We start from the raw sequence: 22443 nt of genomic DNA on the forward strand, positions 1-22443 counted from the left end.
TCAGCGATCTATTAGAATTATTTGAGAGAGTCATCAGTCATGATCCAGTGGATATAGTGGATTTGGACTTTCAGAAAGCTTTTGATAAGATCCCACACTTATGATTGTTTAGTTTGCGTAAGAGTCTGGGATAACAAGGAAAGGTCTTCTCCAGGATCAATAACTGGTTAAAAGATGGCACCCACGTCCCCTTCTGGGCCCCTGACCACCAGGCATCTCTCTATATCAACTGGAAGGGATACTTTCAATGGTCCTGCAGGCCATCATGGACCACTGGAGCCAGTTAATCAACATCTGTGTTGGGTGGTCAGGAAAGGCACACCTCACATGTGTATTTAGAAACTCTAGCATGTTCCAGAAGCTGCACACTGGAACTTTTTTCCCCGACCGCACCATCGGGGCAGGGACATAGATATGCCTTTGCATAACTTAGGATCATATGGGTGGGGAAGCAGTATAGAATGGTAAAAAAGCTGTTATTTTAGAAAGCCCCAGAGAGTGTGTGTGTGTTTTATGTGTCATTAATTTCTCCCTGATTCAGTGAGGAAATGGGGAAGAGGGTGAGGAAGGTGAAAGATCAATCTTATCAAGATGTCTATAGGGAAGAAATCAGATTTCTTCTTCCTTCAAGCCACAGATAAAAATGAAACCTAATTCTTTTCATCAAACCCCAGTTTCACTGAAAAATAACCTGCAGCCCAATAAGAATTACCTATTTCATGTTGTGACCTACAAATGTTCCTTTTTGTTGATCGGCTTCATGGTTTCTATTTGTGTGTCTAGTGGAGAGAATGCCAATTTATTTTATTAATTTTGTTTCCTCCTGCTGTTGTAACTTCTCTGAATGAAAAAGGCTGAAGCAAATCATGTACTATAAAATATAAGATAGACCCTGTGAGGGGGAGAGGACTTCCTTGTCCTATGAAAGAATGGAAGGAGAAGCTTTATAATGTGAAAAGGAATAAATTATGGTACAAGATAGAAAGAGGATTAACACTGTCCATATTCCCTTTGCTGTGCCTTTTAAATTAAGGTTCTTACAGTACTCAATCTAGATTTAATATGTCTGCAATTGCATATCATTATTAGAAACATTTCTTGTACACTAGCAGTTTACATAGTTAACTTTGACTTTTAAAGTCAGCAACTGACTTTTAATTTTGTACTCATTAAAAGGGACAGTCATATGAAAACTATTAATAAATTATACTTTTAAACTTAAATGTCCTTATCCATTTTAAAAATAATAAATTAGCTTATTAACAGAGGAGGAATATTTTCATTGATTTTTCATTGTTTAATTTCTGCATTTCATTCAGTTTTGTCAGTAAAAATAGATGTCATTTTCTCTATCTGTCTCTCATAGATTATCATCCAGCTACATGGAAACATGTAAATCTGAATCAACATCTCTTTTTATTTTTTAAAATAAGGAAAACTTTTATTCTAGAATTCAGGTGTGCATTATCAAGCTTTTTAAACCTGACAGTGTCCCCTTAACATTCAATAATTGTAACATGTACAGAAATATAATACAGAAAATTTCTGCACAAGCAGCATACCTGATGTTAAATAATTCTTCATCTGCTGCATGGTGCTGCAGTACTGGATACTAATGATATAGATGCAGTAGAAACTGGATGGCTGATGGACAGGAGCAAGAGAGATCTGTATATTTCTGTGCTTTGCTGTTTGGGTCAATGTGCCTTGATGCATTTGACAAAGAGTACAGATACAACATAAATAGTTATATGTTTAGTAATCAGCAGTTAATAGTTACTATATTAGAATATTAATGGATCCTAGAAAAAATATTTTTGTTTTTGGGGCTTTGTGTGTATATTTGTGGGGGTGGGGAGGGTATTGAAATTAGGCATGTAATAGGAAAGTTATTTCCCCCCCCCCCCCCATTGAGTGATACTATAGCAGCCAGTGAACACAAATACACTTTCTTTCTAGATCTTTTAACTTGCTAACATTTCAATGGAATGTTAGTTTAAACCAGCAGCCCCAGAGGCACAAGAAGGTCTCCTGTAGCTGAGAATTTATTCCATCATGTTTTGTCCTTGGTCCCAGTCAAGATCAGTATAATCAGTGAATGATTTATTTTCAATTATTAGACAATTTAAGAATCTCTATTCACTTTAGCAAGTGGGAGTTAAAATGTAACACATTCAGCACAACACAGCACAGCCATAAAGGTGATTGATTTATTGTTGTTTCATATGAGGTAACTTTATAATAATTGTGCCAGGTTGAAGGAGGAGAGGGTAATGACTGAGATGGTCTGGGAAGGAAGTTAAATTGTGACAATAATTTCAAGAAGAAATCTAAAAGCCTTGTGAGGCATTCTGCACCCCTTCCCTCAGGTGGTCCATTAGCATACTCACATGCAGGGGAAGATGAGAGTTTTGCGGGGTCCAGGGCAGCACAATTTTGTAGGGCCCCCCTTTGGAGAAAAAATAGAAAAAAGGCATCCCCCCTGTGCCCACTACTTCAATAGCCCCACTCTGATCATGTGAGCTACCCTTCCTCATCCCCTCTCCTAACACCTCCCTCTACACACCTGCCCTGCCTCTCTCCTCTGGTGCTCATCCCTCCCATGCAGGTATCTGCCTTTCTGCTTCACCCTCAGAATCCCCTGGCACCTGCACCTTCCCTTACCCCTGCACCCTCCTGGTGCCTCCTCCTTCCCTCACTGCCCCTGTACCATTTGCCCTCTTTTTCCCTGATGCCCACCCCTCACCATCCTCTGCCCCCATTTCTTTCATGTCCCTGTGCCCTCACACATGCCTTGCTCCATCCCCACCTTCCTCATGCCCACCCCTCCTTTCAAGCCTTCTCCCAGCACCTACCCCTCCCCCTTTAGTCCCCAGTGCCCTTACCCTCTTCTCTCCCAGCATCACCCTGTCCCCTCTCCCACTGACATCTCCCCTCCCTCCCTTTTCCTCATTGTCTCCACTTGGCCCCCTGGCATTTGTTTCTCCTCCACCCTGCCCTTTGGTGCCTTCCCTTTTCTTCTCCTGACCTGCTCCCCTCCCCTCAGCATAAGCCCCTTCCTCTGCCATCCACCTTCTGCCTTCCAGTTTGCAGGGTGGCCATGACCCCGGCCCAGGCTCCAGACCATATGCTGAACCATGCTTGCAGTGCAATTCTGGGCTGCACGGTTTTAAAGTCCTGGGCCATGATGCCATGCCACGCATGGGCATCTCCCCTCTCAGCTGTTGCGTGGCGTTTCAGCATGCCACGCTTGCGCTCCCTCAGCCCCACATGGCCCGTACTAGCTGGCGCTGGGGAATTTAAAGTGTGGGGCTGCGGTGCCCCATCACAATCCCCCTCCTCCTCCAGCAGTTGCCAGCTAGCCCTTTGGCGGACGGTCCACCAGTACCCGGTATCCCGCCAGGCCAGGCCGCCCCTGGCGCTGGCGCGGGCCCATTAAAGCACAGGGCCCGGGGCAGCTGCCCTGTTTGCCCTGCCCCATATCCGCCGCTGCTCACATGCCTTTGCAGATAGCCACTGTTTTCTACCTTCCTGTCTCAAATCAAGTGCCAATTCAATGTCTGACACTAGCGTGTTTTAGATCAATGGAGTTTCCACTAATTCCTCATGTTCTGCTTCCATGAAGCTAATTGCAGAGTCACCCCCCACTGGGAGTCCAGACTCAGCACTCCATCTTGAAGCATGACTGACAGGCAGGCAGCTTGGGTTTACAGATATACACCCAGCATCCATCTCTCAGCCTTTGCTGCCAAAGATGGAGATACAATCTTGTTCTCTGTACACTAACTACAAGTACCGGATTTTCCAGGACAGTCCCAAATTTAAATACTCTGTTCCGGTGTCCCCATCAATTAGCAAAACATCCTGAAAAGCCCTGCCGAATCTAGCTTGCACAAAAGCGGCAAGTTAGAAATGGCTCGTTGCACTGCCATTTCCCTCCCTGCGGCTGGCAGAGCCTCACCCCCTATTGCAGCGCATCAGCAATGGTCTTTTCCCCCTACCCCCCACCACACACAGAGCACCTAGGTGCCTCCCTGCCTTGGCACTTTGCCAGCGGCCAGCTGCGGCAGCTTCTATTGGTGCACAGTTTCTGGAGAATTCCCCGTGTTCCAGCACATGCTGTCACCACCATGCACCGACCCAGCTCCCTTCCTCCCCCCGCAGGACTGCCTCTATTGCGTGGGGCCCCAGTCTGGCCACGCTGCTCCCTCCTCCATGTGCAGGCAGCAGCTTATTCTTTGTTACAGCAGCCGCCGCTACTGCCAGAGGGGGAGGGGGGGACAGTTGGGTCCAAGCTGCTCCCAGACCTATGGAGCCCAAACCCACCCCTATTGGTAGAGCATGGTGGGAGGAGTTCTTAGAGGGGGGTCACATGACACCCTTTACTTCTCGTCATGTGTCCATCTTGACCCCAGATGAACTACTCCTAGGGGTGGGACTTCTTGTGGCAGGTGGGTGGGGCCTAAGGGATCAGAGGGTGTGGCTAATGTGTCCCCATTTTGGTTCAGAAAATATGGTCACTGTAGCCATCTACCACCTGTCTAGCTGTAGGCACACAGCTCCCAGCCACGACAGGCCCTTCCTTGGAAAGCCCCGGGATTCCTCAATTCCCGCAATAGCTTCTTGGACTCCAGCCTCTGTCTGAAGGTTCTGCTCCAAGACACGCACCTCTGTGCCTCCTGGGGTTGGACCTGCACCTCTGCTTTTTCCATGCCCCTCCTGACCATACCACAGCTTGGTCAGACTCACTGACAATGGGCAGTACTTCAGTGGCAGAGCTGGCTTCCTCTACCCCTCCCCCTTGTTGCCAATTGTTCAGTTTAGCTGGAGGCAAATCAGGGAGACAATCTCCTGCCCCCTCCACAGCCCCTGTGGCACTTCCCTCCTGCTGTGGGATTTCAGCACAAGAATCCTTGCCGCTGCTAACAATTCCTGGGGGATTCAGCCATATTAAAAAGGACATTTCCCAAAATGAATGGCACAGTATTAGGATGGCACAATATTATCAGGAATTACGTAGATCAGTCATGTCAAACATGCGGCCCGTGGGCCACATGCAGCCTGATAGAATTTTTTTGCAGCCCACGACTACATCTTTATCAATTATCTAAATGCAGCCCACCTGGTTACATTGTTTATAACAGGGGTGGCCAACCCGCAGCTCTTGAGCCACATGCGGCTCTTTGATTAAAGAAATATGGCTCCTGCTGATTCTGAGCCACGCCAGGACTGCTCATGGCTAGCCACTCTGTGCACATGCCCCAGTGCCGGGAGGAGAAGTGTGTGGTGGTGGTGGCAGTGGCTCTAGGACCCAGGCATTAGGTTAGAACAAGATGGGGGGTAGCTGAGATTGCCTGGCTCTGGGGGAGGGGGGAGGCATTGGGTTAGAGCAGAGGATGGCTGGCTCTGGGGGAGACAAGGGGTATTGGGTTAGAGCGGAGAGGGAGGAGGATGGGAGTGCCTGGCTCCGGGGGAGGGGAGGGGATTGGGTTAGAATGGAGGCATGGGGGTGCCTGGCTATGGGGGAGAGGAGGGGATTGGGTTAGAGCAGGGGGGCTAGGGTGCCTGGTTCTGGGGGAGGGCATTGTGTTAGAGCGGGGGGAATGAAGCACCTTAAACTCAAAGTCTTCATGGATGCAAATAACAACAATTTTACACATCAAGTTACTGTATTATATTCAAACAAGACCTGAAAAAATATTATAAAATATACCTAAAACATAATCTATAGTAATAAATAATTACAACTTTTGGCTAGAAGTACATTTTCTTTGGTGGTCCTGAAAGTTATCAGTTTTCATTGTGCGGCCCTCAGTAGGCTTTGAGTTTGACATTCCTGAAATAGATAGTCTTTTGCAGATGATGAAATATTTGATAAGACCTCCAGACATATAATTACTGGGAGACAGTCAGTGCCACTCTTGAGTTTGGGGAAGGAGGGTCCTGTAGCATTGGTGTGCTTACTCTTGAAGACAAGTACAGTCAGTTCATGCAGTCTCTCTTTTTCCTTCTTCTCTCAAGCAGATTTTAGGGCTTTTTTCTTGGCTCAAAAGGCTAAATCATGAGCAGTCTATAGTTCAAGCTCTTTCAATTCCAGGGCTTTTTCATGAGCGGCTTTTTGAGTTCTTTCTTCTCTGTCTATTTCAAGTTTTAATTTTAGGGTTTCCTCATAGGCAGCTTTCTCCCAGGCTGCTTGGGCTTCTATCTCAAGCCTCTTTAACTCCATTTGTCTCTGTACAGCTCCAATGTGTTCTGAACCTCACTATCACGCATTTTGCTGATTTTCCTGCCTTTATTTCCCTTACCTGAAATAAGCAAACAGAAAATAACAGACCAGTAACTACTTTGTCCTCTAAAAACCATGCCTAGAACATACTTAAAATTACTACTAGCATTCAGAGCAACCAGCTGTGCACAACCTTGCTCGCTGTGCAGTCACAGAAGACCCCTTGTAGGGTACTTCCTGGAGTGCTGACAAGGCCACTAACACTTGTCTTCTTGTTCTCTGGGGCTTCTCCTTGCCCTGTCCTCCTGGGCCAGCTCCTCTGGTCTCCCCCAACCAAGGCCCCAAGCTGAGATCACCGCCCTCTGCCCCTCATCTCTCCGAGGAGCAATAGACACTGAGGAAAATGCTGTTTTGGGCCCAGCTTCCAAGAAAACTACTGCCCAGATGGAATCAGATCCCCACATGAATTATTTAGGTAATCCCTCTTTAACAATAAAAGGAGGATATACACACCGGTTGCTCCCCCAGGAGTGTAAAACATTATTTACACTGGGCTTAATAGTAAATACAAGTGATTTTATTAAGTACAAGCAGTAGGATTTAAATGTGTGTGAGAAAAAACAGACAAAGCAAAGTAATTTACACATTTAAAATAACAAAAAATGCACAGCTAATTCTAACACTTATCACAAACTTATTACAAACTCACCCTAAAACTGTTCTATTCCAGCTAAGCCTCCAAACTGTTCTATTCCAGCTAAGCCTCATTTCCCTGGGGTCTTTAGTTATACCCTTAGGTGTGCCACGCCAGCCAAGACAAAGGGACAGCTAGCTTCCCATTGTTTTATAGATTCCACTTTGGGTGTGAATTCTGTTTCTCCATTCCACCCTTGCATGGAAATTTACTTGGTCAGACACTACCAGTTGGGTGGTCACTTGACTTCAACCACTGCTTGGACTCAAAGACAAAAGAGGCTGTTTACAGGTGATCACCCAGACATTGAGGGAAACACCCTTGAAGGCTTGCATTTACACATTTTAAACCTTTCCATGCTTGATATATCTAACTTTACACACAAGAATACACCAAAAAAAGATTTACAGACCCAGCAGATTATGACATTAAGATTGAAAGGTTACATGAGGTAACTTGTCCAAAGCATCATTGAAATATGCATATGTGTGTCCATAAGTCCATTTCATAAAGCATGAGGAGATGAACCATCACACCTTGGCTCATTCAAACCTATGTATTTTAAATCTGGAAGTTCTTATCAAAATTAAATTCAAATTTATTAAAAATCAAAGGGAGCCAAGAATTACAAAACCACATCACAGGAATTAATGATTTTTAGAGAAAACATCAGTGAAAGCTCTTTGAGGGGTATGATTTCTTGCATTTTTTGGAAATAACATTATGGTAAGAGAACAAAAAGTGAAAGTGACCACACAGAGTGAAGTGCAAAAATTAAACATAGGCCCTAAACTTGCAAGCAGATTCACTTGGGTGGTCACTTCTCCCTGTTAGTGTTCCATTCAACTCAATGGTCAATGGTTTCAAGGATCTGCCCATTTAGAGCTGTGTATGGGTTGTCAGCCAGAGTGTAAATTGCAGAACATTAATTTTAATTAGCTAGGATTAGATTCTGGCCTGACTTGCACTTTGCTGGGCTTGCGGAAAGTGATCATTTTTCTGTTTTATTCTATGTAGGTTCTTATTCTACCCTTCATCATCATAATAGCTGATATAATATAGCCTCTCAGATGGAGAATGTATTCTTCCAGAAAATTCATTAGTGACGATGTGTGACCTTGACAACCTATTTATGTGGCAATGGGAATTCTATCCTTTTTTCTATATGCTGAGTACATAAGATGTTTACATTATATGATTCTGCACAAGTATTTCTTGAATGCTCTTGAAGACCTAAGGTGTAGGTCATGCACAATTCCGAATGTGGGGGATCCTTACTGAATAACTTCTTTTTCAGGAAAAGGATGTGACTCCTGATAAGAGGCTGTTGATGAAAGTGAGAGAAGCGTCACTACAGATAGAATCTTTGACATCATTTCCATCTGGAAAGGACACCTGCTGCACCACATCCATTAATGACTTTTTTCTTGCACTGGCCATCTGTAATACTGTTGTGGTCTCCACAGCAACTGAGCCAAGACAAAGGGTAATGGCACTTTAAATTTGTAAGGAAAATTGATTTGCTTAAAATATGTATAATAAAATCGAAAGCTAACTGCAATGGTGAAAAAGCCCTGCTTTGGAATTACCATATGGCTCTCTCTACTCTGCCTGCAGTAACTCCAATGACAGCTATCCAACCATTAAGATTAGAAGGACTCATCATGATCATCTAATCTCACGTCCTGCACATTGCAGGCCATAGAACCTCTCCCACCCACTCCTGCAGTAACCCGACTAGAGTCCTCAAACCAATGGCCTCATTATAGAGAATCCACCATTTATATTAGTTTAAACCTGAAAGCGCACCATACCCTGTATTGCAGAGGAAAGTGAAAACAAACAGGTTCTCTGTCACTCTGATCTGGGAAAACTTCCTTCCCAGCCCAAATATGGTGATCAGTCAGACCCTCAGCAAATGGTCAGATGCAGTAGCCCGACACCTTAGAAAAAAAATTTCTATAGCAATTCAGAGCCCTTTCCATCTAACTCCAGCCACTGGAGATACTTGCTGGTAGCAGACACAGATCAGCTACTTGCCTTTGTAGGCAGTCTCATCATACCATCCCCTCCATAAACTTGTCAGACTCAGTCTTGCAGCCAGTTAGATTTTTTTTTTTTTGCCTGAATTGCTCTCCTTGGAAAGCCATTCCAGAACTTTACTTATCTCATTGTTAGAAATCTTTGCCTAATTTCAAACTTAAATTTGCTGATGCTAGTTTATATCCATTTATTCTTGTGTCTGCAATGGCTCGTAACCAGTTCTGCTCCATCCCTACCTACATACCCCCTATTTAGCAAGGTGGCTCTTAAGAATGTTATATATGATAAATCAATGTTACCAATGTTGCCAATGTTACATATGATAAATCAATATGACTACCTCAGTGTCTGCAGCATTCCCTTATACTTTAGGAAATATTTTGAATGCTACAAGGTTTAATCACGATAAAAGCTTGCTTAGTTATTTCCTATAGTTGGTGAGATTTTTAGGGTACCGTTCTGTGTCTGCCAGAGATCACTAACAAATCTAGAAGCTAACTTAATTCTAACAGTTCTCCTAAAAATCCCTTGACATAATTTGTTAGAAAAGGGACAGTCACATTTTTAAAAAAATCATTACTTTGGTGTACTGGAAATTTGCAAATATCTCTGTGACTCACATTATTTAATTTCAGGTGCAAAGTTGTTAATGTCTTCTCATGTCTAATCAAGGTTACAGCCCCACCACTAATGAAACCATCTGGGATCTCTCTGGAAAGGATTCACCAGCTTCTCCAACGGCTAAAATTAGCAAATCTTGGTCAATCTTTCTCATTGACTCAGTCCAGCTCAGACCTAGAAGCAAGTTTCAATGCAAAGAACAATAAAGAGAATCCAACTGCCAGAGACTCTTGTAACAAAGATGAAATGTCCACCCAAACCTGCACCCGTTCAACAGATGGTGACTACAAAGATGATAGTACAGCTGGTGCAATGTCCTGGAAAGGCAGCACAGAGATTGGGGGTGCCTCTTTGGATGAGGAGTTTGGGTTCGTTAGTCAAGGCCATTTGCAGCCAGAATTTTGTTACGAGGCTGAGAGTCCAGATGAGGCAGCCCTTGTCCATGCTGCCCGAGCTTACGGTTTCACTTTAATGTCCAGAACTCCTGAGCAAGTAACTGTGAGGTTGCCACAAGGTACCCTCCTGACCTTTGACATACTTTGCACTTTGGGTTTTGACTCAGTCCGAAAAAGGATGTCTGTAGTGGTGAGGCACCCGTTCACCAAAGAGATCATTGTCTACACCAAGGGAGCTGATTCTGTCATAATGGATTTACTGGAAGACCCTGCCAAAGGTAATTGGTGCACTACCTAGTGAACTGTTACCATTATGTTGTCTGGTACTAAGTACTGAAAGTTTACAGGTTTCCCTGCATAAAATATTGTATCTAAGCTTTAAGACTATAGAGCCGTGGACAGCAACCAGTAGATCGCGATCTACCAGTAGATCTCAGGGGCTCCAAGAGTAGCTCTTGAGCCCTCTCTGAACTGCGCACCTGCACAGTGCATTTACATTAGATTTCCTCATGTAATGTAGGCGGGGCTTCAAGGAAGGGGCGGGGCAGTAGATCTTCACTTGTTCTGAGACTTAAAAAGTGATCTTGGGTGTAAAAAAGTTGGAGACCACTGCTATAGAGGGATAATACATCCCATGTAATATTGTTACTGCAGATGAATATTAAGATGTTTGTTTATCCTGAAGAGTGCTTGGAATATGGAAATGCTAATCAAGATTCATAGGCAGCCTAAACTACCTGAATAATGTACTACACAATATTGTCATACAGATCCAACCAGTGTATTTTATCTTGGTAGTAATGGAGCTGTAACATAAAGAAGATCAAGAAATGCCATCTTGGTGCATAACTCAGAGCCAAGAAATTAACATGCTGTTGGGGTTAAGGAGAACAAACCTCCCTAAACAGGGTCTCTCTGGTCTAGCAACTGAACCACAGATGTCTCTGGACTAGAGAGCCCCAGTCTGGGAGTCCAGTGGCAGTGGGATGGTGTCCAGCAGCCCCAGCCTGGGCTGGGAGCTCGCAGCAGTCCCAGCCAGGCAGCCAATGAGCTCTCAGTGATCCTGGCTGGGGCCAGTGATAGAGTGGCCGGGGGTTGGCTGAGGCCAGCCTCCTAGCTGGGCCAGAGGCAGGGGGCTGGCTGGGCCAGAAGCGGAGCCAGCAGCAGGGATGGTCAGTGGGCTGGGGGCAGTAGCAGGGTATCTCCTTATGTCCAGCAAACTCCCTTGTTTAGGAGTGGTCAGGACCTGAGGGTACTGGACCAGGGAGGTCCAACCTATATTTATGGACTTTGAAAGGGATTGCTCTTCTGCTAGTATACAGGCTTTTATGTGACCTGCTTTCTTTCTTTCTTCCTTCCTTTGACTGTTGGGTTTGGAATGTTCTGTGCTTGAAATAAGTAGTTGATTACTTGTTTTTCACAGCTGACCTAAATACAGGGAAGAAGATGAGAAGAATACATGCTAAGACACAGAAACATCTGGACGGATATGCACGGTATGGCCTGCGAACCCTGTGCATTGCTAAGAAGGTAAGACTTGTTAGATCGATGCTTTTCTTGTTGTCCTGTACATGTGAACAGATTTAGGACTTGAGAAATGTAAGAATTATAAACTCTTATGCTTCAAGTCAAAAGCCACACTGTGGTTGCTCTGGAGCTGTGTTCTCCTGGGGCTTTGTCTCCGGCTGGCTGGGTTGCTGGCTGGTAAAGCCCTGGACCTCTGGTCGAAGGTTCTTCTCCTTCAGTAGCCCACCCAGACTGAACTGCTCTGCTGTCTTTTATGCTGCCCAGCATTTGTAGTATGCCTAGTCTGGGTGAAGGGGCAGGACTTCCTCCGCTCACAGGATTTTAACCCCATCTGCTTCAGTGCGGGATATGCACACCCCCTGACACTCAGCATTCTAGCTCAACAATACTCAACCCATCCAAACTTTCCATTATGTAGCCATTCAGTTTTGCAGCAAGAGTCTCTCATAGACATCTTTACTCTCCCCAGTTCTTCCCCATTGCTTGCTACTTGGTTTTGTTTAATTCAGTGAACTGTCCGGAAACAGTTGTGTTGCACAAAGTTGAGCCACAGACCACACACAGTTTGAACAAATGAGCTACCTAAATCTCACTATGTGACACAGGTTCTGAGCGAAGACGACTTTCGGAAATGGGCCAGTTTTCGTCATGAGGCAGAAGCAGCAATTGATAATAGAGATGAGCTGCTAATGGACACAGCACAGCATCTGGAAACCAGACTTACCTTGTTAGGTAACTAAAAATAAAGATTTCTTACTGAGCAAAATAATGCTTGCAATCTGAATATAAAACTCTTTTTAGCCCTAGATGCAGCTTCCAAGGGCAAATATTTATATATATAATACTAAAGAATTTACCTGCCATTGCTTTGGTCCTTAACTAGATTAATTTGGGGGGTTTTGCAAAATAAAATGAAAATGTCCATGCTTCATTTAAATTATTGCTCTGGGTGGGGCTGGAGATGAGGAGTTCAATATGCAGGATGTCCCTGAGAAAAAAGACTTTCAGGCCTTTCTCCAGAAGGCACAAGCAGGAGAGGGGTGCATGTCCCCCAGCTAGGGCAGGTCTGGGTTCATCTGCCCCCTGCACTTCCCAGCCAGAGGCAGGAATGCAGCAAACTGTTCACTGTGCACCAGTGTTCCCTCTAAGCTGCAGGGGACCCCAGCTTCACAGGTGATTAATCAGCCCCGCCCAGTCAGAGACTCAGGGCTCCATGCATAGAGCTGACTGACTGGGCGGGGCTAATTAATCACCTGTGAAGATTAGAGGGAACACAGCTGTGCACTTTCCTCTCTCTCCCTGATGAAGGGGAACTGCCAGCAATGTCCCCATATGAATGGGAAGGGAGGAACCTCAGCCCTCCCACGCTCCCTAAAAGGTGCTTGGGGATGGGAGGCTGGGGCTTGGAGCAGTCCCAGATGGGGGCAGGTGCCTCCAGCAAGCCCCTATCACCTGCCTGGAGATTCTGTCGCTTTTCTGTATATTTATATGAGAAGCTTTTCCATTCCAGGCACATTCCATTGTCCTGGCACAGCCAAACCCTTACCTTGCTTTAAATTATGATAAGAGTAAGCGGTGTACCAAATTTGGTGGTCCTAGCTCTTTGGGTACATCTACTCTATAGTGCTATTTCAAATTAACTTAATTCGAAATAGTTAATTCGAATTAAGCTAAATCGAATTAACGCATCTACACACAAAAACTATTTCGAATAGCATTTTGCTATTTTGAAATAGAACATCCACACTGAATGGACCCAGAACCGAAGTTAAGGCTGGCTGGAACCAGTGCTGGCAGGGCATCAAGTTAGGACTTAGTGTGTGGGGCTGCTGCCTGAGGCTAACTGAGCTCCGTGCTTAAAGGGACCCTACCCCCATCCTGGACAGACAGTTCTCAGGGTTCCCTGCTTGCTTGTCTACCTCGATGAGGGCCAGAACAGCAGTCCTGTCTTGGAGTGCCCTGAGTGCCCGAACTTGGGACACCACAGCACTCGCCACATGGAGCCAGAGCTGCCCCTGTGCACGCCGGTGCATCTCGTGGGGTCATTGCCATCAGCCCGGCTGCACTTGTTGCAGGCTGCCATCTGCGGGGGTCCATCGGGGGCTGTCAGGATCCAGGAGGCCCTGGGGGAGAGCATCCATCCCAAGAAGCCCTGAGAGCCTCCCCAGTCCTCCCCACCAGGGGCTTGTGACCCATTCCTCCCTCATGTCCTTCCACTTACCCCTCCCTAGCCCCCCTTCCTGATGTCAAATAAAAGACACGTATGTTCAAAAATAGAAACTGGATTTATTGAACAAAACTGGAGGGGGGGGATTAACCTCTGGGAAGACGGGGAAAAGGAGGTGGGATAGGGGAAGAGAGAGGGTGGAAGAGGAGAGGGGGAAACCTGGGAGGAGGGAGCTGGAAGCGGGAAGCAAGGGGAAGAAGCAGGAGGGAAAGCTCAGGATCAGGGTTCTGGGTCTTGCCAGACCAACTTGACTTTCATGCTAACCTGCTCCTGGGTTCTCATGTGGCCTTTGGTGGCCAGGCTAGCAGCTATCCTGCCATAGATGGCCGCATTCCTCTGTCTAGTGCGGAGATCATGGACATTGGGGGCATCCCCCCAAACATGACTAAGGTCCATGATCTCCACTCTGGACCAGGAAGGCGCCCGCCTTTTCCAGCCCCTGTCAGGCTCCTGGACCTGGCAGACTGCTCCTGGAGAGCGGTGGGGGGCTGGCTGCCAGTGGCTTGCTGGCTCATGTTTTGGGGCCACTGGGTCAGGGGCCCAGGTGGTCACTGCTGGCTCTCGGCTGGCAGGCTTGGATCTGGCACAGGCACTGTGGCCCGGGTCTACCCTTTTAATGGCTCCAGTGCTTGGGGACAGAAGAGTAAGTTTTCCTGGTTGTGCCCAGAGTGGCTACCAGGGCTCCCTGGGAAAGTCTGGAGGCCCCCTATTTCGAATTAAGTGTCTACACAGCACTTAATTCGAAATAGCTATTTCAGATTTGGTGTTACTCCTCGTAGAATGAGGTTTACCAAATTCGAAATAAGGGCTCCACTATTCCGAATTTATTTCAAAATAGCGGTTTGCCTGTGTAGACGCTATTAAATTTAATTCAAAATAACTGCTGTTATTTCGAATTAACTTTGTAGTGTCAACATACCCTTACTGTTTAGGGAAGGCCTGGGCAAAATACCCTCCATGGACCAAATATGGCCCATCAAGCCACCAGATCCAGCCCACAGACGCATCGGGGAGCCTCAGGCAGACTCCATGCCTACCCTGCACCTCCCCTCATACCGCACATCTGTGAGCCCTGGGGAGGAGGGAGTGGTGCTTCATGTAGTGCTCCTGTCCCCAGGACAATCCCATTCGCCAGAAAAGGGAGCTGCCTGTTGTCAACAGGCAGCTTGCGAAGCACCTTATCCTCTTCCTCCCAGGCTCATGGGGTATGTCTACACTACAGCGCTAATTCGAACTAACTTAGTTCGAATTAGTTAATTCGAACTAAGCTAATTCGAACTAACGCATCCAGACTAAAAAACTAGTTCGAATTAGCGTTTTGCTAATTCGAACTAGCATGTCCACATTAAGTGGACCCTAAACCGGGGTTAAGGATGGCCGGAAGCAGTGCCGGCACGGCATCAGATGAGGACTTAGAGCATAGAGCTGCTGTCTCAGGCTAGCCGAGGGCTGTGCTTAAAGGGACCCGACCCCCCACCCCGGACAGACAGTTCTCAGGGGTTCCCCACTTGCAAAGCAGTCCTTGCTTGGAGTGCCCTGAGTGCCCACACTGGGCACATCACAGCACTTGGCCATCAGACCGGCTGCACTTGCCGCAGGCTGCCATCTGGGAAGAGGGGATAATTGGGGGGCTGCAGGAGAGCTTCCACCCCCAGAAGCCCGCAGAGCCAGCCCAGTCCTCCTCATTGGGGGCTCGTACCCCATTCCTCCCTCACCTCCTTCCACTTACCCTTCCCTAGCTCCCTTCCTGATGTACAAAATAAAGAAAACATGTGGTCAAAAATAGAATCTCTCTTTATTGAACAAAACTCGGGGAGACTGGGAAAAGGAGGTGGGAGAAGGGAAGAGAGAGGGTGGGAGAGGGGAGGGCAACTAAAATGATCAGAGGTTTGGAACAGGTCCCATATGAAGAGAGGCTAAAGAGACTGGGACTTCTCAGCTTAGAAAAGAGGAGACTGAGAGGGGATAGGATAGAGGTCTATAAAAGCATGAGTGGGGTGGAGAGGGTGCATAAAGAAAAGTTCTTCATTAGTTCCCATAATAGAAGGACTAGAGGAAACCAAAGGAAAGGAATGGGTAGCAGGCTTCAAACTAGTAACAGAAAGGTGTTCTTCACAAAGCAAAGAGTCAACCTGTGGAACTCCTTGCTGCAGGAGGCTGTGAAGGCTAGAACTAGAACAGAGTTTAAAGAGAAGTGAGATAAAGTCATGGAGGTTGGGTCCATGGAGTGGTATTAGCCAGGGGGTAGGAGTGGTGTCCCTGCCCAAAGTTTGTGGAAGGCTGGAGAGGGATGGCACCAGACAAATGGCTTGGTCACTGTCTTCGGTCCATCCCCTCCAGGGTCCCTAGGGTTGGCCGCTGTCGGCAGACAGGCTACTGAGCTAGATGGACCTTTGGTCTGACCCAGTATGGCCATTCTAAGCTCAGGGTCGGGGGTCTCAGTGAACCACCTTGATTTTCATGCACACCTGCTCCTGGGTGGCCAGGCTGGCAGCTCTCCTGCCCTAGATGGCCACTTTCCTGTGCTTAGTGCGGAGGTCGTGGACGACGTCCACGATGTCCGCACTAGACCAGGCGGATGCCCACCTCTTGCGCTCCCGGGCAAGCTCTCGGGAGCCGCCAGCCTGGTCCCGGGAAGAGGGGGAGGGCTGGGGGGCATCGGGTGGCTGGCTCGAGCCGTGACAGGTGCAGGGTCTGCTGGCTGGGTGCTGGCAGGCTTGCACCTGGCACGGGCACCGTAGCCAGCACGTGCCCCTTTAAGGGGTCCGGGGCTGGGAGGGGGGCATACGAGTTTCCCTGGTGTTGGCCAGAGTGGCTACACACCCCTTAATTCGAACTAGTAAGTTCGAACTAGGCTTAGTCCTCGTGGAATGAGGTTTACCTAGTTCGAACTAAGCACTCCATTAGTTCGAATTAACTGTGTAGTTTAGACATACCCATAGCTATTCAAAAACCTCATGGCCCCTACAGCCAGTATGGGGTGAGAGCAGGCAGGTAGTCTGCTTGAGAAGGCTGCTGGCTGGGAATCCCATCCAGAGCCTGTCTCTGGTACCTCAATCTTTTGCACCCCCTACTCTACATTACCCAAACCTTCTGCCCACCCTCCTGTACCCCATTCCTCTTCCCCAGATCACAATCCAAATTCCTGCACCCCCTCCTGCACCCTAGTCCCCTTCCCCAGGTCACAATCCCTATTGCCCAAGGTCACAACCCAAACTCCTGCACCCTAGTCCCCTAACCCAGGTCACAACTGCCTCCTTCAACCAAATTCCCTCTCCTGCACCACAATCCCTTACTGCAAGCTCCCTTCTGCACCCAACTTCCATCCCAAACCCTGCACCTCCTCCGTTAATATGGAAGAGTCTGGCCCTTGACCACTTTTCAAGTTCTTGGAGTGGCCCCCTCATCAAAAATTATTGTCCACCCCTGATTTAGGAGGAGTTCTTGGACAGACAGACAAGGCAAACTTATATATCTATAGTAGATGTACAAGTTGGATCCAGAGTGCTAACACTGATGCAAAGTAAAGTGATTTTATTTTGATACCTATGGTTTGTTTGCATGTGGACTTACATAGAGTTATAAGTGAGCTTGTGTAGCTGTAAGAATCTTCACCTTTGCCAGCTACAAAGCCTCTATATGAACTCCTACTTAATATTCCTCAAAGAAATATCCTTTGTTGCTTTAAGTAATAACTGATCTTTAATGTACAGTAAGGGCATGTCTACACTACTGGGAAGATTGATGCTGTGACAGTCGATCTTCTGGCATTTGATTTAGTGAGTCTAGTGGGGACATGTCAAATCAAACGCTGAGGGTGCCCCCGTCATGCTGGTACTCCTTGCTGTCACAAAGGGTAAGGGAAGTCAGAGGGAGCATTTCTCCTGTTGACCTCTGCAGTGAGGACAGCACTCTAGTCAGCTTAAGGTACATCAACTCCAGCTACGTTATTTATGTACCTTAAGTAGACTTTCCCCCATACTGTAGACCTGCCTTAAGTATCACTTTACAAGCAACTTTAAACTAACTTCTAGTGGAAGAAATAAGAGAATTCTATTTGTAACTCTTTCATATGATGATTCACCTCCCGTTAAGTATCTTTCAATTAAACAGCCAAGATTCACTGTAGAATTGCATCTTTTCTCATTCCTCTGATGGGAACTGATTCTGTACTTTAAAGAAAATGCAAGTGGTGTATTTCTTGTCATTTTGGAGCATTAAATAGAAATGAAATGAGACACTACAGTGCCAAGTAAAATGAATGGCCACTAGTCACTGATTGCTGTTTAAAAAAACTCAATCTAAATGCAGATTTGTGTGCGTGTTAATCACATAGAACTGATTAGTATTCATCCATATATTCCCCACAAGACTTATGTGAGGCTTGAAATAATGCAAAAATATAGGGAAACTACATAAAGATTTCCCCCCACAATTCAGGCTTAATTTTATGCCTTTTGAAGTCTATATCAATCACTGGGCAGTAGCATTGGATTAACTGTTGATGTTTGTGATCAAAGATTTCAAATATTTGTTTTTAAATCTCACCACAGCTTTTAAAGGGAAATAAATTTGCTCACTTCTCATTTTCCCCTTTTACTAGGAGCAACAGGGATTGAAGATCGGCTGCAAGATGGAGTGCCAGATACTATTGCAGCACTCCGAGAGGCCGGGATACAAATCTGGGTACTGACTGGAGACAAGCAGGAAACTGCAGTTAACATTGCATTTTCTTGTAAACTTCTGGACCAAAAAGACACCGTCTTTACCATTAATACTGAAAATAAGGTGCGTCCAGAAAAGAGTTGAAAAGCCTGCTGGGAAGTGCACTCCATTTCCTTCAATGATTTGGGGATTGAAAATTATTTATTTTATATTATTGCTTGATGAAAACCCCCCCAAAATCTCTCATGACCTATTGGGAAAAGGTCTTAAAACTCTGTAGATCACATATCATGTTGTGTGATTCCGAGTCCAAGAAAATTTTATAGATTCTTTTTATGAGATTAGAATATAATGAATTTTCCACATGAACATATTTTTCCCTGCAAAAATGGGGGCATTGAATATTATACTTTTGAGAAAAGGTAACTTGCAGTTCAAGTGGCTGATCATATAATATTGTTGATGTTTGACTTTGCTCCTTGAAATGGAATTTTCACTTGCAATGATAATTTAACTCTGAGTCTAGGTGGTATCTGTAGGAGGATAATTTTAAAGTAGAGCATGAGTCATCTTGGAAAAAATGTGCAGGTGTAGATTCCATTCCCTTCTAAACCTAGTAGCAAGACATAGTGCATGCTCCTCAATAGAGTTAGTAGTTTCGGTTTCAAAAGTTATTTAGTAGGGAACATTTCTTTGTCTGGGTCAGCCGCATCCATTTCATTTAACCTTATTGGAATAATTCTCATGATCCTGGCAAAATAATGAGATCATTTCCTAGGTGCTGTTGTGTGTCAGGCATTGATTTGCACAAGTATCACTTGTATATCCACTGGAAATAGTTTCCAAGCAGTAGCAGCAAACCTTTTACTTTCAGAATGTTAACTTTTAATTTTAACAGTTTTCAATGCACCACAAGGGAAAGCATAGCAATCAAGCAATCAGAGCTGTTGAACTGAGCAATCAAGCATGAACTATTGAATTGTGCAGCAAAGGCTTTTGTGTTGCTGCCAGTTCAGCACTTATTTGCATAAACGATGAGTTGATATTTAAACACTGTGGAAGAGAACTACCTATTTCCCATACTCTGCAGTGGTGGGCGACCAAACCCAACCAAAAGAGAGCTTCCCTCTTCCTGAGCAGAATTGTGGGCCAGCTTGCAAGTGAGCTCTAACAAGTCATCACTAGGCTTTGTTTGGGATCAAGAGGATTGCGTGTGATACAACCCAGGTGGCACATAGCAAAATCAATCCACGTGATGGTTAAGTTACTTTCACACACACTTCCATTCAGCTATCCTAAGCACTAACTAAATAATATTTCATAAAATGCTTTTGAGTATGAAAAGGCAATGAATAAGTGCTGAATATTTTATGGTGATGGACACTTGTAGAGAGCAGCTAGATGGCCTGCTTTGTAGTTTCCTTTGTCTTGTGGTTAGCAGCTCCCCACACAGGAACAGAATTCTGTACATATCACTTCTTTTTTAAATGCATTATTTGGGGGAATAGAAAGCATGCAAAGCTGATACAGAATCTGGCATAGAATATGTTCGCTGCTTCAGTGTGTAAATTTGATTTGATATGCCTGTCTTCTTTAAAGAAAAGAGGCATGTGTTTTACTAAATGCAGTGCCCTATAAAATTGAACTGATGGATTATACACTTAGTGCATTCAAACCTACATTGTAAATAAAGTTGATGTTTTTTATTTCAAATGGATGTATTGGAGCCTTTGGGGGAAGTTTCCCACCTATGCAGAAGCAGGTCATGTAATTTTGGACTCAGGAATGGGCTGGAAAACAGTGCAAATAGGCATCACTATCTTTAGTGCCATTGTTCACTTCACTGAGGCTATATCTACACTACACTGTTCTTCCAGGAAAAGCTACTCAAATTGTGAACCGCAATTTGCATAGATTTTTCCGCTTCTTTTATTGGAAGGGGCTTTTCTGACATTTGGTCCCTCTACATTGGGCCAAATGTCAGAAAAAAATCCTTTTTTGGAACATCCCTTCTTCCTCATAAAATGACGTTTACAGGGATGGTGGAAAAGTACATCTGCTCTTCTGAAAATTTTTTTTGAAGAGCAGATGTGTTCCCTGGACATGGCAGAGTCTTTCCGGGATACCGCTGGTATCCTGGAAAAACTCTGTAGTGTAGACATAGCCTGTGTGTGTGGTTTGGTGGGTTGGATCTGGCCAGAAGGCTGTATTTTTCCCAGGTATGCAGTAAGTGCTAGGACCACCAATTTTGGTATTCAGCTTCCTCTTATCATAACTTAAAGCAAGGTCAGTGGTTGGTTGTGCCAGGATAATGAGATGTGCACAGAATTTGATAGTTTCTCATAAAATGGAAAGAGAGAGGTCTGTTAGGAGGTAGTTATATGATAGAATGACCACAGGGTGGCAACAAGGGACCAGAGTTAAGGACTAGGACAGCTAAAACCATATTGGACCAGCAGGTGGCAGGAGTGGAGAAATGAAGAGGTATCTACTATATATTTCAGAAAAACAAAAAAACAGGACTATGTAGCACTTTAAAGACTAATAAGATGGTTTATTAGGTGATGAGCTTTCGTGGGCCACGGGCGAGTAGATTCAATACTTTGTTGAGCCCTGCTGATCACTTTCCTCTCTTCCAAGTGCCTCAAAATGGATTCCTTAAGGATCCCTCCATTGATTTTTCCAGGAACCAAGGTAAGACTTACCAGCCTATAGTTCCCTAGATCGTCCTTCTTCCCTTTTTTGAAGATGGTCACTACATTTGTCTTTTTTCAGTCATCCGGGATCTCTCCCGATTTCTATGACTTTTCAAAGATAATGGCCAAAGGCTCCTCAATGACATTTGCCAACTCCCTCAGTACCCTCAGATGCATTAAGTCCAGACCCATGGATTTGTGTACGTTTAGCTTTTCTAAATAGTTCCTAACCTGTTCTTTACCCACCAAGGGCTGTCCACCTTCGTCCCATCTTGTGTCACTTAGCGCATTAGCCCGGGAGCCGACCTTATCCATTAATACAGAGGCAAAGAAAGCATTGAGCGCTTCAGCTTTCCCCACATCATCTGTCACTAGGTTACCTCCTTCATCCAGTAGGGGCCCCACACTCTCTCTGATCACCTTCTTCTTAACATGACTGTAGAAACATTTCTTGTTATCCTTCACATCCTTTGCCTGTCACAATTCCGCTTGCGCTTTCGCCTTCCTGATAACCCCCTGGAATTCTCGAGCTATACATTTAAACCCCTCCCTGGTCATTTGTCCAAGTTTCCACTTTTTGTAAGCTTCCTTTTTGTGCTTAAGTTCACCAAGGATTTCCCCTGTAAGCCAATCCGGTCTCCTACCATGTTGCCTCTCTTGCTACTCATCGGGATGGTTTCTTTCTGTGCCTTCAATAAGGCTTCTTTAAAATACTGCCAGCTGTCCTGGACTCCTTTCCCCTTCATGTTAGCATCCCAGGGGATTCTACCCATCAGGTGTCTGTGGGAGTCAAAATCTGCTTTTCTAGAGTCCAAGGTGTGTATTTTACTACTCTCTTTTCTTCCTTTGGTCAGGATCCTTAAATCTACCATCTCATAATCACTGCTTCCGAGGTTGTCACCCACCTCTACTTCCCCTATTAGTTCCTCCCTGTTTGTGAGCAGAAGGTCAAGCTGTGCATGGCCCCTGGTCAGATCCTTCAGCACTTGAACCAAGAAGTTATCCCCAACCTTCTCCAAAAACTTCCAGGATTGCCTGTGTACTCCTGTATTGGTCTCCCAACAGATGTCAGGGTGATTAATGTCCCCCATGAGACTTTAATCATTCACACACAAACACCATACACACACACAGTCCCACCAGATGATGTTATAGTTACCAGTCCAGATTCTGTATCAATCTAGTGGTCAGCTAGATTGAACACAGGGGAGGTGTAGGGCCTTTGTCAGTCGATCAGTCCAATGCTTCTCTGGAGTTTGTGGCAAGACGAACCCAAAGTCCCATAGCAAGGCACCTTGCTTTTATAATCTTCTCCTCTATGGATTTCACTGTGTCAGTCTGTGACCGGT

At 45.5% G+C, this 22443-nt stretch overlaps 1 protein-coding gene across 1 annotated transcript in view; it reads left to right on the forward strand.

Moving 5' to 3' along the window:
* The window catches only part of ATP10B (ATPase phospholipid transporting 10B (putative)), a 109618-nt gene that overhangs the window by 62363 nt on the left and 24812 nt on the right, over positions 1-22443 (forward strand). The window contains exons 9-13 of the mRNA XM_025178505.2: positions 8218-8406; positions 9636-10257; positions 11403-11509; positions 12112-12238; positions 18337-18521. Coding sequence (XP_025034290.2) covers positions 8218-8406; positions 9636-10257; positions 11403-11509; positions 12112-12238; positions 18337-18521 — 1230 coding nt within the window. The remainder of the gene's footprint in view (positions 1-8217; positions 8407-9635; positions 10258-11402; positions 11510-12111; positions 12239-18336; positions 18522-22443) is intronic.

Source organism: Pelodiscus sinensis, chromosome 17, assembly GCF_049634645.1.
Source record: "Pelodiscus sinensis isolate JC-2024 chromosome 17, ASM4963464v1, whole genome shotgun sequence".
Classification (NCBI taxonomy): domain Eukaryota; kingdom Metazoa; phylum Chordata; order Testudines; family Trionychidae; genus Pelodiscus; species Pelodiscus sinensis.